The sequence below is a fragment of the Ixodes scapularis genome, unplaced genomic scaffold, assembly GCF_016920785.2.
Source record: "Ixodes scapularis isolate PalLabHiFi unplaced genomic scaffold, ASM1692078v2 PGA_scaffold11__112_contigs__length_91849675, whole genome shotgun sequence".
Classification (NCBI taxonomy): domain Eukaryota; kingdom Metazoa; phylum Arthropoda; class Arachnida; order Ixodida; family Ixodidae; genus Ixodes; species Ixodes scapularis.
This window is the reverse complement of record NW_024609837.1, coordinates 85,299,281-85,313,601: the sequence shown is the minus strand read 5'-3', so window position 1 is coordinate 85,313,601 and position 14,321 is coordinate 85,299,281. Positions and strand designations below refer to the sequence as shown.

The 14,321-nt window shown below is 53.2% G+C and overlaps 1 protein-coding gene across 1 annotated transcript in view; it reads right to left on the bottom strand.

Annotated features, from left to right (window-relative positions):
• The window catches only part of LOC8041733, a 40,343-nt gene extending 26,061 nt beyond the window's left edge, over positions 1 to 14,282 (bottom strand). The window contains exons 1-2 of the mRNA XM_029984998.3: positions 13,846 to 14,282; positions 13,642 to 13,768 (exon numbers count right to left, since the gene is read on the bottom strand). Of these exons, the coding sequence (XP_029840858.2) occupies positions 13,642 to 13,768; positions 13,846 to 13,957 (239 nt within the window). The 5' untranslated portion in view covers positions 13,958 to 14,282. The remainder of the gene's footprint in view (positions 1 to 13,641; positions 13,769 to 13,845) is intronic.
• Between the last annotated feature and the right edge of the window lie 39 nt (positions 14,283 to 14,321).

Sequence of the window (14,321 nt, the reverse complement as noted above, 5' to 3'; positions counted from 1 at the left end):
GCGTCGTATCCTGCTCTAAATCGGGACTTCTGGTCAGAGTCCCGCTGACGTGCATACGCCGAGGTTGATGGAAGGCTTGCGGGATTCTGATTGTTTGCATCTCTCCTGTCACTGTCCTTCAAACTATCGTCTGATTCCTAAAAATCAGAAAGGGCTGAAGGATTCATATTCACATATGCCTGAGCAATAATCCCTTTCAAAAAGAAAGTTTTGTATCTCTTTGTTAGCTAAAGTGGACCTCCCCGCCAAAGCCATGTCACTTTAGCGCGAGCACTTACAAGAACTACTTCTTTTCCTTGGCTAAATGGAGCCTTCTCTCTCTGTCAAACAAAGAAACAAAATAGCAAACTACGCAAAGGCAAATAGAGCAACAGGGCTGGTTTTGCCATCGCCAGAAAGCGTGCTAAACAGGCACCGAAACTGAAACGCGGGCAACACCCGTGGTTGGGCTTTATGGTCTGTAGGGGGTGGCACAAGTGACACACATTATTAGTAGGCAAGGGGTTAATAGACATATCGATCAAATAGTCACATGCAAAGTTGCAACGAATGAAGATGATATTTTAATTGAGGCACTTTAATTGTGGCTGGCGTGGTGCTTAGAAATACTAGCTCCGTCACTGGTCCTAGTTTGGTGCATCAACGGCAGCAAGAACAGTTTTACGAAAGCGCTAAAGGTGCCAAGCCACTGATCAGTGTGCCAAGCTCAAGGTGCCCATGTTGTGCTCGAGAAAGATGCTGAGCAGAAATCCAAGCACCCAGGAACCCTGGGCAACAAGGCTTGACATTATACTCTGTTTTTTTAGGTAATTATGCCTGCTAGACTTTGAGAAATAGAAGGCTGGGTAGTTCGTTCGTATTAAGAATGAAAGTGAAAAACAAAATGTGGGCAAGCTGGTGCGGACATTTTTGGCAAAAGGTCCAAAGTTCTCGGCTAATCCGAAGCCTTCTAGAGTCGACATTGTGTCAGATGTGCTTGACAAATGTGCCCATTGCGCATAGACGATTGGCTCTCTCTTTCCCCTCTAATTTCCACGTACAACGCCTAAACACACACACTCGAGATTTCGAAAAAAATGTATGACCAAGAAAAGAGGAAAATGTTTATTGATGCTTTGTTGGAAAAAGTGCCAAGGCTGGTTGATCCTTCGCTTAGGATGGAGAAAGTAAGTCATAGGGAGTTCAATGATTTGAAAAGTAAGCTTTAATGGAAGAAGTCGACACTGCTTTCTTCAGGTCGATAGACCGGGAAAGTTTGCCATCCTACCAGATGGGATGTTCAAAGGGGAAGTGGACAACGCAATCACTAAGTTGTTTAAACCTTTCAGTGACGACTTAAAGAAAGCCTAGAGGAACATTGTATCACCGTTGAGGCAATGCAAACTTCCTGATATCAGAAAGTTAGGAAAAGTTAATGGTGGTGACGTTGAGAGTTAACTTCACGTTAAAGGATCATAAGGAAGAGTTTCCCTTACAAGTTGTGGAAATGAAAATGGAGCTTGGCATTTTTTCAGAAATGTTTCATAGGAGAGACCTTTGTCACTAAAGAACTTGGAGCGAAAGAGAGTCATTCGAGCAACATCACCAGAAATCTTTGTAACATGTTGATGTTGAACATCCAAGATTTAGATTATTCGATGGAACAGGGTGAATTGTTAGTGAGAGTGAGACTGGTGTGTAAAAAACTTGGTAAGATTTCAATCTACTGCTGGTATTAGTATAGACAGTGTCTGAAGCATTTTTGAGTTTTACCTAAAGTTCAGTGTAATAGAGTATGCAGAAGTTCAGTTTAATCAGGAGGAGGGAGTACATAATGGCTCTTTGATTGTGCCAATTTTGTAGGAAATGTGCTCGGACAAGTTAGACAGGAGTGTTGACATGTTTGTGGGTTCTGCGCTGAATGCGATTTTTGTTCTACGCCAATATGTTGACATCATTTTGATTTGTGCTTTTGAGAATAATTCAGTTGAGGCAATTGAGTAGTTTGTTTTGGGAAAAATGTCCCAATTTGTCTTTTACAGAGGAGGCACCCCTTTAAGGTTCAAATTCAGCATTTTGATTAAATGCTGTACACGGAGAATGGCCTTTGTTGAAAATATGTGAAGGAGCCAGCCGAACCTTTGTTGGGATCGGATAGTCGACATTCGGAAGTAATAAAAAAGAGGTATGTCGTCAGTGTTGAGAAGCGCATGTAAAACATTGTGTGTCCACTGGGCAAAAAGAGCTATTGAATTGCAAGTGTTCCATCTCTTGGTGGTGGGACATAGTCAAGCAGTCTTTTCTAGAATTGGGTTAAAATTAGAAAAAGTTTTAGCTTAATTCCCTCTAAAAAAGAAAGAAAAAAAAAGAAAACAGGATTAAAAGTATGGATTTGGTGCCTCATTACCTTCTCGCCAGAGCTGGAGATTGAAGCTAACGAAAGCACGCTGGGATTCCATTTCCCATGTATTTTGTCAATAAAGGCAACGTGGGTGTTATCTTGTTTACATGCCACTACTATACTCTGTTTCACACTTAGCGTACAACGCTGTCAAAGCTACTTGCGTGAACACGAGGCTTGATCCCGTTGATCATTTGCACGCAAGCTCGCGCGAACGAAACCATAGAGAAAGCCATGTGCTTGCGCCAGTAGCTTGGGCAGCGTTGCATACCAAGTATCAAACAAACTATAGAAGCTCGTTACAAGGCGCGTAAACAGCGTCTCGGTAAGGATCATGGCCCGGGCTGGGGGGGGGGCCCGCCTCCCCCTTGAATCTCACCAGGGCGGGCACAAGTCCCCGATGCCCCCCCGTAGTCTACGCCTATGATATGAAGTATGCACAGTGTGAAGAGACAGTGTGGTTTATTAATACCACTTAATACACTTCGCCAGATTCTGCTCACTGGGTTTACTAGCCCTGCCAAACCCGGGAAAGACTGCAAACGTCAAAGAAGAGGCAAATGATCTCAAAGCCTTTCGGACATTTTTTCACCGCTAAAAGAAAGTTATCCCCAGTCATCATGTTTATGTGCGGTGCTTACACTCGTTGCGACCGTTGATGAATCTACACTGCACCACCGGGATACGGCCCATTCGTCACATGTCGATTGGTCATAAAGCGACTGGTAACAGGCCCGTTCGTCACAGCGGAACATGCGCCATAGGATAATTCGTCACACTGGCAGTTCGTCACACAATAACCCAAAAATCGTTAAACTTTTTTTTCCTATTTTGTTTTTTTAGGAAAGTTCCGAAAGGTGGTCACCCAACCAAATCCGTACAAGGTCAGTGAGGTTGACTACTGTACGAACGGGAACAAAGGCATGTCCCAATGACTCTAAGATAAGGAAATATGCAGCCTTTAGCCTGCATGTTGTCTTATCTGGGTCACCTTACTAACAAAAAAACTTCGAGAACATAAATTTCACATTAGGAAAAAAACCCACTGAACCTGATTCTTTTTTTTTGTGCTTAGCTTTAGGGTTTACCATGCTGGTTGTTCCCGGATTATAGAAGACGGATCTCTTTTGCTTCCCAACTCACTATCAATTTCTAAATAGAGGTAGTTACTACTAAGAGAAGTGGCGATATGCTTCTTGAAGGACATTCCTACACTTGCATTAAGGTTGTGGGAGCAACCGGGTGGACCGGCGCCTCTGTTCTCGGTCGAAAACGCTGTCAACGAAGGAAAAGCAATCGCTTGCCGAGAACGTGGTTCGGCGTCGGATCCCCATGTGCCAATAGCTGGCCTCAGACAGTGTGCGTACATTAACCGGCCCAACCGCAGAGCGGAAGGGTCCTCGGGAGGCAGGCCACGCAGTGCCACTAGCAGTATTAAATGGCACCCTGCGTACACAAACTGAAGTCGCCGGGAACTGATTTTGCGATCTCCCCTTGCGACCAGGGGTCGCGCGGAGACCGGCATTTCGTCGTCCCTAATTACGACGGCTTCGCAGTGGATAGCGGGGAGGCGGACAAAGGCCGCTGGCCCCGCGTCGCCGCGAGCGTGCCGGTTGCCGCGAGCGTGTCTGCTGCCGCGAGGAACAGGTGTCCTCGGTCGGCTCCCCCTCCCTCCTGGTGTAGGGTTTCAGGTCGCAGACATGTACCGGTCCCCCAACGTCCCTGCATTGCAGGTGCGTTAGTTTATAGACAAGGCGGGAGCATGTCTCTTTAACTCGGTACGGGCCCGACCATTTTGGCGCCAGCGCTGCTGAGAAGGCCTTGCTTGCATCGCTAAGCACGTGCACGCGCCTCAGCACGAGGTCGCCCACCTGATAGCAGACGTCTCGATGCGAGCGGTCGTACTAAGCCTTCTGGCTAGCTCTTGCCGCTTGCAGATTTCGGTGGGCTTTAGAGAAGACCTCCGTTATCCGCGACTGGAGCTGCCGTGTGTAATCAGCATAGGCTGGCCGCACGTCAATCACCCCGTCACTCGCCGCTAACACGCGGTCCATGGGGTTCGGGAGCTCTCGCCCGAAGGTAAGCATGACAGGGGTAAAACCCGTCGATCGGTTGACCGTGGATCGCAGAGCAAACCCAATCTCAGGGAGATAGGTGTCCCAATCTTTGTGTCGCTCCGCATAAGCCGCAAGCATTGGCTTGAGGTTGCGGTTGACACACTCGGTCACATTCGACTGGGGGTGGTACGTCGTGGTCCTATTGTGCTTGATGCCAAGGGCTGCACAGGTGTCCACGAATACCTTTGCCGTGAAGACGCTGGCGTTGTCAGTTATCAAAGCCTGGGGATACCCGGAGCGCGAGAACACCTCCAGTAGCTTATCTAGGATCACTCGAGCCGTCAGCGTTCGGAGAGGAAATAGTTCCACCCATTTGCTGAAGTGGTCCGTGACAACCAGCAGGTACTGATGACCCCTCGGGCTCCTTGGAAAAGGGCCGACGATGTCGCAAGCCGCAAGAGACCAGGGTTGCTGGCTTTTGATGGGCTGCAACAAGCCGGGGGGTTTGCGGCCTCGTGGCTTGAGGCTTTGGCACAGGTGGGAGGAGCGGGCGTATCTGAGAACGTCCCTCTTCATGTTCGGCCAGGTAGCAGAGTGACACAACTTTCGGTAAGTCTTAGGGCCACTCGAGTGCCCGGCCAAGGGGGTGTCGTGATAGAAGCGCAACAGGGCGCCTCTCAGCCCGCGGGCCACCTTGAACGGATCAGATGTCTCGTTCTCACATGGTATATAACGCAAAAGAAGCTCGTCAGCATCAAGCAGGAACGAATCCAACGCGCCAACCACACCACCAGTGGCTTTCCGGCGCTCGGCGTTTTCAGCAGTACCAGCTGATCGCCTGGCGGCCGCGCCGCCCGACTCCGACGAGTCCGACTCCTTCATGAGTCCGTCGATAACTTCTCGACAATACGAATCGTTCCGCTGTGCTTCTCGTAGCTCTTGTTTGCCAAAGGGGATCCCCACGCCGCCTATAGGGTCGACGAGGTTCACGGTCGCGTCTGCGGAACACGGGGGGGGCCGGTGTTCCGTTGGACGGGGCTGTGCGTGGCTCGGACGCAATCACATTTTTGGTTTGGCTTTCTGACTCGGACGGGCTCGCACACGCAACGGGGGCCCGAGACAAAGCGTCGGCCACCACGTTCGTGCTCCCTTTCCGGTAGCGCACCACATAGTCGTAGCGCTGTAACGTTAGTGCCCACCTCGCCAGGCGACCTGCAGGCTCTCGAAGGCGGGTTAGCCACCTTAGAGCGGCATAGTCGGTCTCAATGACGAAGGTAGTCCCGTCAACAAACATGTCGAACTTACGGAGAGCAAACACCATGGCTAGGCACTCTCGTTCGGTCACGCTGTATCGGGTCTCGGCGGGCGTCAACGATCGGCTGGCAAACGCAACCGGTCGGAGCGCGCCTTCGTGCTCCTGGAGCAAAACCGCCCCGAGTCCCCGGTCGCTCGCGTCAGTTTGGATCACGAACGATCGGTTCAGGTCGGGCAGTTTCAGGTTGGCAGTGGCCACTAGAGCATCAGCGAGGCTACCAAAAGCGGCCTGCTGCTCAGGGCCCCAGTCCCACTTCGCAGACTTCCTCAATAAGCGGGTTAAGGGAGCCTGGAGAGCCGCACATCCCGGGATAAACTGACAATAGAAGTTTATCATCCCAAGATAGCGGCGCAGAGAGCTGACGTCCGTCGGCGCCGGGTACTCCAGGAGTGCCTGGAGTTTTTCCGGGCAAGGCGAGACGTGGCCCCTGTCGATCGTGAACCCCAACAAAGAAATGCGGGTCTCCGCGACTTGGGCCCTTTTCGGATTCAGAGTTATTCCGGCAGCTCTTAGTCTCTCAAGAACATCCTCCAAATGACGCAGGTGGTCCTCGAAGGTGTCCGAGTACACGACAATCTTGTCGAGGTACGCCATGGCATATGACTATCTCGCTTCCCCGAGGACACGGTCCATCAGTCGCTGGAATGTCATGGGCGCTCCCGTAAGCCCGAACGGCATGCGCGTGAACTCAAAAAGTCCACGGTGACAGACAAAGGCTGTTTTGGCCGCGTCGTCGGGTTCGACTCGTACCTGTAGGTAGCCTCTGCTGGCGTCGAGAGTTGTAAAGTACTTCGCTCCGCCGAGGTTCGATATGATAGAGTCGATGCTTTGGAACGGGTAGGCGTCTTTACGGGTGACTTCGTTCAGTTTGCGGTAGTCCACGCAGAGGCGGGATGTGCCGTCTTTCTTTGGGACGAGAACGACCGGATAGCCCCATGGGCTCTCTGAACGCCGGACAACGCCGGTGTCGATCATCTCATCCAGGGCAGCGTCAATGGCCTTCCTCTTAGCCAAACTGACCGGACGAGGATTACATCGCCAAGGGCGAGCATCTCCTGTGTCGATCCGATGCCGCACTGAGTCAGCGCAGCCGGGTCGGTCCGTGAACATCGTGTCATAAGAGTATAACAACGACGAGAGGCGCGCCCTATCAAGTCCCGTAATACCGCACGTGGGTGTCAACAGTGGGTGGGGGGCACGATCCCCCGCTCCGGCGGCGGGCGCCGCTTTGGGAGCAGGGGGGTGCACAGCTGCGCAGCCCGCAACCGGTTTCGGGGAAAGAGCGTCTCCCTCGCGACTCAGGTTGTTCGCTGCGCTCGTCGGGACGGGGGCCGTGGAGGCAGCCGGGGATTCGCAAAACGGTTTCCCCTATCCACGGGCCGGGGAGAAGCGCCCGCGGCCAAGTTGCGAAAATCAGCCAGTGGATGCCCCACCGGCTTCTCTATGCCTGTTTTTCGCCGCCGCGCGGTTTCGTGCCCCACTTCCACCACGCGGGAGGAAGAAGGGGGAACAGAGGGTAAGTTCTTTCTGCGCAAGACGTAGGAAGATGCCCCGATGTCCGCCTCTGAAGTCGGTTTCTTCACCCCTCCCCCCCCCCCCCCCCAACGTCTTGCGGAGGAGACTGGGGAAAAGAGATTGGGGAAAAGAGAGGAAGTGGGCCAGAACTGTTGCGTCCCCGACCCTTGGGGGGGAGAGGAGGTGGGGTGCCCGGGGCTATCGAGTACAGGAATTGACAGAAGACCCGCTGAGTTCTCAGTCTTTCTCTTGCAAGATGAGCGAGCAGCAGCCCGGCACCCAGCCCCGAGCCTCTGACAGCGGCCCTTCCCAGGAAACGTGTTTTCCCGAACGGGGATCAAGGAGGGCCGCGAGGCGAAGGCGTTTTTCCGGCCGCGGGCTGCAACGGCGATTCGGGACCTGCCCGGGCCAACACCACCTGTCGGTTGACTGCGGTGGCTATGGGGGCCACCGGGACCGGGTCCGCGGGCCGCCAGGACGAGCGGCTCTTGAGGGGGATGCATTGCCAAGGGCGCGACGAGAAGGGGCCTGCCCGGGCCGCCGCCACCCTCCGGTTGACTGCGGCGGTCATGGGGGCCACCAGCACCGGGCTCACGGCCTGACCGGACCGGCGGGTTCCCTCGGGGCTCCATCGGCGGCTGCGGCCGCGACGGCCAGGAGCGACGCCGTTCTCGGGGCCTGCCCGGGCCGCCGCCACCCTTCGGTCGACTGCGGCCGTCATGGGGGCCACCAGCACCGGGCTCGCGGGCAGACCGGACCGGCGGGTCACCTCGGGGCTCCATCGGCGGCAGCTGCGGCGGCCGTGGACGACGCAGCTCCGGGATCGGCGGCCGGGGCGCCTACCACCGGTGGCGGCGGGCGAAGGTCGGTGCGCCACGTCGCGACGTGGACTTCTCAGAAAGGCACGGAGCCGCCTCGCTGTTATGTCTCTTGGCAAAAGTGGTCGCAGCAGCGGCGCCCGTGGCCAGGGGCACCTTCAAGGACGGTGCTGCCGGTATTTTTGGGCCGCACAATGGACGAGGAGGACCGGGAGGCTCAGGGCGCCTGTTTTGCCCCGGATCCCGGTGCCGTGTACTGCGGCGTTTGCGGCACGCTGCGCCTCCACGAGGTGCATGATGCGTGCCGCTACCACCGTGACTGGGTCCGGGGAACCACGCCGAGCGCCGACCCCACCCCGACCGACCTACACGCCGCCCTCGACCAGCCCGGCGCCGTGGAGGCGGTGCTGGCCTACATGACCCAGAGGCCAGGGTTCGCGGCGGCCGTGCTGGAGGGGAGCCTGCTGCAGCTCCCGGTGACGTCGGCGGTGCCGGCAGAGACCGGGGACGCCTCGTCGGCGGGGGCGTCCACGTCAACGGCGGGGTCCACACCGACCGGGGAGGACTTCGGCTGCGACGACGGCGGTGAGTACGCCGACCTCCCGTCGGGTGACGAACTGATGTTGTTTTAGGCGGGAGGCGGCGTACGGGAACTCTGAGGGACGGCGGGGTTGGCAATTGTTTATCTTTTTGAATGTATTTTTTTTGTGTGTGTTTTTGCTTTTGTTTCGTACATTTTGGGGGTATGAGAGCCGGCAACCCTTTCCTTTCCTAAAGGGGTTTTAACAGTTTTAAGGAGGGGGGAATGTGGGAGCCTCTGGCTCCCTTTCCCTGATCCGGCCTTCTGGCCGCGGGCACGACGTCGGAAGCCACTTGGCTTCCGACCGGAGCGTACCTTACCGTGGCAAGGAGAGGCAGCCATCTTGGTTGTCTACTCTCGCCACTCCTCCGTCCGCGTCCCTCCCGCTAGGGGGGACGTAGGGAACTTCCCTTTGGCGAGCTCGCCCGCCCCTCCGGGGACGAGGCTGGAGCCGCCAGGGAGAGAAAGAGGAGAGAGCGTGTCCTCTGGCCGCTCGGGGAAGGGACTGTTCTGCTGGACTTGAAACTGTTCGGACGTGCGGCCACGTACTCTGCTGCCCCACCTCCGTCCAGGCTCTCGGGAAAGTGCGGCAAGGTAAGGACAACCTCCCCCTTGCCGTTACTAGTCTTTATATCTTTGTATTTATCCGGACAAATAAACCCCGGGTGTCCCTTTATTCTGTGTGTCCGTGTACTCCCTTCGTGAGTCCCGGCTAGCGGGTGCAGCCAACAGTCGAACCCGTCGTAGCGGTGACTCTGATCCGCTGCGGGGTGGTGGTTTCACGGTCGGCCTCCTATCCGGACGCCTCGCACCCATTTGAGACCTCCACAAGGTTAACGAAACTATGTCGTATTGGGCCTGCCGGCGAAGAGGAGTTTGTAAAACTAAAAGTCACTGATCAAGCCAGGACTCGTGTAACCTCTTATTCCAGTGACCATACGCATGCCGGTGACCCCACCGAGATAAACGTGCTTTGGGTTCGTCATCAGATGAAGGAAAAGGCTGGTATGTACCAAAATCTGTTCCTGCTCTTATATTATCCAAAACAAGTTCACTGACATCCTTCTTTATTCCAGTGGAAGGCCATCTAGCACTGCACCAAATACTTCTGGATGCAGCTGCCTGTGTCAGTGACGACATTGCATCGCAGGTTCCCGCATCGTCAACACTTCAGCGCACAATCTGCAAGCAAAGCAGCGGGCGAATTTCGAGTACAGCGTACCACCTTGTAGATCCGACATTACAATGCTTACAGTGTTCAAGGTAAAGTGTATTGCAGCGCAAAATCACAGTGCGCAACGTATGATGATAATGACTGTTTTACCTGCATGTAGACAACAGCCAAAGGAGATTCCTTTCTCCTAAACGACAGCGGAGAGGGCGACAGCGAAAAAATCATGATCTTTGCTACCGAGCGCAACTTGAGCTATCTGGCTCAGGCGACTACATGGTCTGCGGACGGGACCTTTAAAGGGCCCATGAAACGATTTTTGGGTTGGGATAAATCATTTTAGATTGAGATTTTACTAATAGCACTTCGTTCAGTGGACCAAAAAAAGAAAGGTAGAAAGTCAAAAGCCTGACTTTCAGTGCGAAAATTTGAAAACAGAGCGGACTATTTCGTACCTCCTCCCCTTCGCAACCTCTCTGCCTTTTCACCGTGATACATCCGCGGTCCCAAAAGCGCGTCATCGGGTCCAAACTGACGTCACACGCAACCGGACCTCACTTATTCCCTTCACCCCTAAGCTGACATTGTGGTGGAAGCTACGCGCTTGCCAGACCAATCAGCCGCCTCCCTTTCATCACCTGACTCCATTCCCTGCAGCCACATTTGCCACGCTCACGTGGCAAGTGTGACTGGCCCAACGAGCACGTAGCTTCCACAGCAATGTCCGCTCCGGGGTGAACGGGTTGGGGAAAGCAACTTTTGTCTGAATTTTGAGCGACGGGCTAATCTTCAAGGGGGACAATGGCTGTGTCCGGATTACACAAACGAGAGAGTGCGAGCAAGAAGGGACTCCCCCCTTTCGTCTTCTTTAACTGTATGGTGGAATGCGCGATTTATGAGTTGAGGAGGAAAGCTAAACAGGAAAAAGTTGGAAAAGCGTTTCATGACCCCTTTAAACTCACCCTGGCATAGTTTGACCAACTGCACACGGTGCATACCACAGTCAATGGTGTGGTAGCGCCAATGGTTGTGGGAATAAAGGACCACATATATTTACGTCTGGGGACCGGTGCTCAAAGGGGAATCCGATGCCTGTCCCACCACGCAGCCAACGGCTACTACCAGCGAGGGCGGTCGCCACGCCGGGTTCGGCCAACGCCATGCCAACAATGATCCCGGTATCTAACAGCGTTTATTGAGTACCAGGGGTCCCCAACAAGGCACTGCGGTCGAGCGAGCCGCGGATACAGTGTGCCCGCATCGCCCACCGACCTGAGAGCCAAAGGGGTAATTGCGAGCAGAGTCATCGCCGGTGGGCCGAGCTCACGCCGCTACCCGTCGTCGCAGGAGTTCAGGGCCAGGGCTCTCGGCAGAAGGACGTCCATTAGGAGGAGGGGACGCCCACTGTCAGAGCCAGGGGAAACGCTAGCGTTGAGTCATCGCCGGTCGGATGAGCTCGCGCCGCGACTCGACCCGTCGCTCGGAGTCTAATGGAGGACTCCTCGACCACACAGCCGTCCACTCGGAGGGCAGGCCCGACTCTCTCCCGCGCGATCTCGCTGTTCCCCCGAAATCGGGGAGACACGCAGAAAAGTGCGAGAGGGTAAGCCAGCATGGTGGCGCTCTCTCCCCGACACGATACGCCCGCGGCTTACGCCTTCTAGGGGGAGGGAAACCAATGGCCCCCGCATGGTTTACGGCTTGCTGCCCAACGAATCTGAAGCTACCTACAGAAGGTAAGCATTCAAGAGCTCTGATAAACATAAAACAAAACACTCGGTGGCCCTATTATTCGATATGTGTTCAAACACTTCAAGATATGTTCGCTCTTTATAAGATTTTTCGACGTCGTGCTGAGTCACATGGGGGATAGCAGCCATCAGCGTGATACAAGCCACGATTCCCGAGGCTAGGATACAGGGATGCTTTTTTCACATATCCCAGTCGCTGTACAGGAAGGTGTGCTCCAGTTGTCACCAGAGTCGCTACACTTCAGATGAAGAGTTTGCTGTTCTGGTACGCGGCATTCTATTTATATATCTTATCGTTGTCTTCAGTTAAGCCAATTGGTTACTTTATTTCTTGTGGGTTTCTGAGATGAGAGTGCTTTCAGCATTGGCCTTCTTGCCAATCGCCGACATTCCCGAGGCCTTCCAGGACCTTCTCTAGGTTTTCCACACCGATGCCTCACTCGTGGCGGACTACTTCGAGGACGTGTATATCGGGAGACCCCCGTCGAAACGGCTTGTCGTCGGCCGCCTTCCCTCCTCTAATTTGGTCAATCAGGGAATCAACACTAGCAGAAATGCCAAGCAGCATCGAAGCGTGGCACCGGGGACTGCAGGTAAGAACTGACCTAATCCTCTGAGAACTTGGAAGTTTTCTGTAGCACATGTTTGCATTTGTGGCTCAAAATTTCAGTATGGTGCCCACTCAAAAAGCTTTCTCCAAGAGTGTGTGTTTGTTTTTCTTTTATAACTGAGCAACATGGGCTGCAGTTCTCCCAATATCTGGGCGTTCCTGGGCTGCATCAAGAGAGAGAGCAGTCCTGGACAGAGATAAAGCTGGCTCAAGTAGAGGGTGGCACGACATCTTCGAGGGTGTCCAAGAAGCACGCCGACTGCAACCGGCGTCTTCAGATCATTGTGAGCCGCTACGATGGTCACAATCGTCTTGAAACCTTGAGGGCGGCAGCTCGGAATATTGCTTTTTAATTTGTTTTTATTTCGCTCAATAAACCTGTTGTTTTCTAAGTCCAACGATGACTTGTTTGGATGTTCCCTCTCTTCAGTAAAAATGAAATATAACGTACTAATCTTTATTGCATTGCAAAGCCAAATGAACATAAGTTGGGCAAATTCGGATATCCGGTTCGCACAGTGACAAACTTTTCTAGTGACAAATTCCCCTACGACGAATGATCCGCTGTGACGAACGGGCCTATTGCCAGTTGGCCTATGACAAATGCGCACATGACAAACGGGCCTACACCCTGCACAACCAACCCGTACTGCTAAAGCGCCATTTACACACTTGCAACTGAGTAGGACCAAGACACATTGTCCGTATGCACCGTTTTTTGTCACTATGTTTGCTTTTCGTTTTTCGGCTTTGGCTCACATACGGAATCGGCCAAACATCAGACACCTCCAAAAGCCCGCTCCGCCTCGAAGGTTAGACGTCATAGCGAAGTTGAGCAGCCATTGGCAGCGTCTGCGTTTCCCCTTCAGGTGATTGACAGGCCTCAATGAGGTTTCAGCAAACAATTGCTCCAGAAGCGAGGAACACACGCCCCTTTTTTCGGAGGTGCGCCACTTTTTCGGTTGCATTCCCACGGGGAATCTGTTTCCCGAAACCTAGTTTTGCGACACAAGATTCGCCAACAAGATGCATCATGTAAATAGACCTTAAGTGTAGTGAGGGTCCATTCCTTTGTTGGGCATGCTTGTGGTTTGGGGTCATCCTGTGACAGTAAAGGCTGTTTCTCGTGTTTCTTGTTAATTTGTTGGGAAGAGGTTAATAACCTTTTGGGGAGGGTGGACAATGTATAAATGCGAGGACGTGAAATAAAATCAGCAGCTGTGTTTTGAAACAATGTGTGTGTGTGTTTGTTTTTTAAATCTGGTTTGGGAACAGACAGACTGACATAAAATGTCTGTTGTGTTTTTTTTTACTCGTGGGAGCGGGATGTTTAGGGGGCTACACACAGCATTCACATGCATGTTGGGGTGGAATTTATGCTTGACGCCTTCAGTAGACGACACTGTCATTTGCCACACCTTTTTTTGACCGCGGTGCCAATTACCTCTGGTTGGGTCGAGCTCCCGTGGATTGCGACTTGTACTTCCGCCCTCCGTGCGTACAGGAATAGGTGATTTCGGTGTAGACCAGTTCCTCGTTGATGTGACGCTTTACTCCTTTCTTCCTCGCCCCTGAAGTCAAACAGTGCACCATTTGATTTGCCGTGCAAAAGCTTAGCGTGGTGTTTCCTATTGACGTGTACCCGTACCGGCAATCGTTCTGCTGGAGTTGATCCAAAATTGGACGAAGTTGGCGTCTTGGAACTCTGCTATCGCCGTGGCCAGCTCCGCAAAACTCGAGAATTGTTGCCCTTTCTCCATGTTGCACTTAATGCGAATAACGCGTACAGCGAAAACAAAAAACGGGAAGCAACCTAGCCGCGTTGATACGACTGAACGGCCTGAACAGAGAACGGCCAGCGCTAAACCACCGTTCGCCAAACTGGCTAACGGTTAAACGCTGAACTCAGGTGTCCGGCGGTAGATGGTGTAAACGGTGTAAACGGTGTAAGCATGGCATAAACGTTTATGTGATAGCAACGTGCACTGTTATGGTACTGTAAATGGGTAAACGCTGTAAACGTGTAAACACAAACGTAAACATCACTCCGGTGCTCGCGCATAATCACGTGACCACACCAACCACACCACTCGCAATACGCCGAATTTATTTTTGAAACCGACT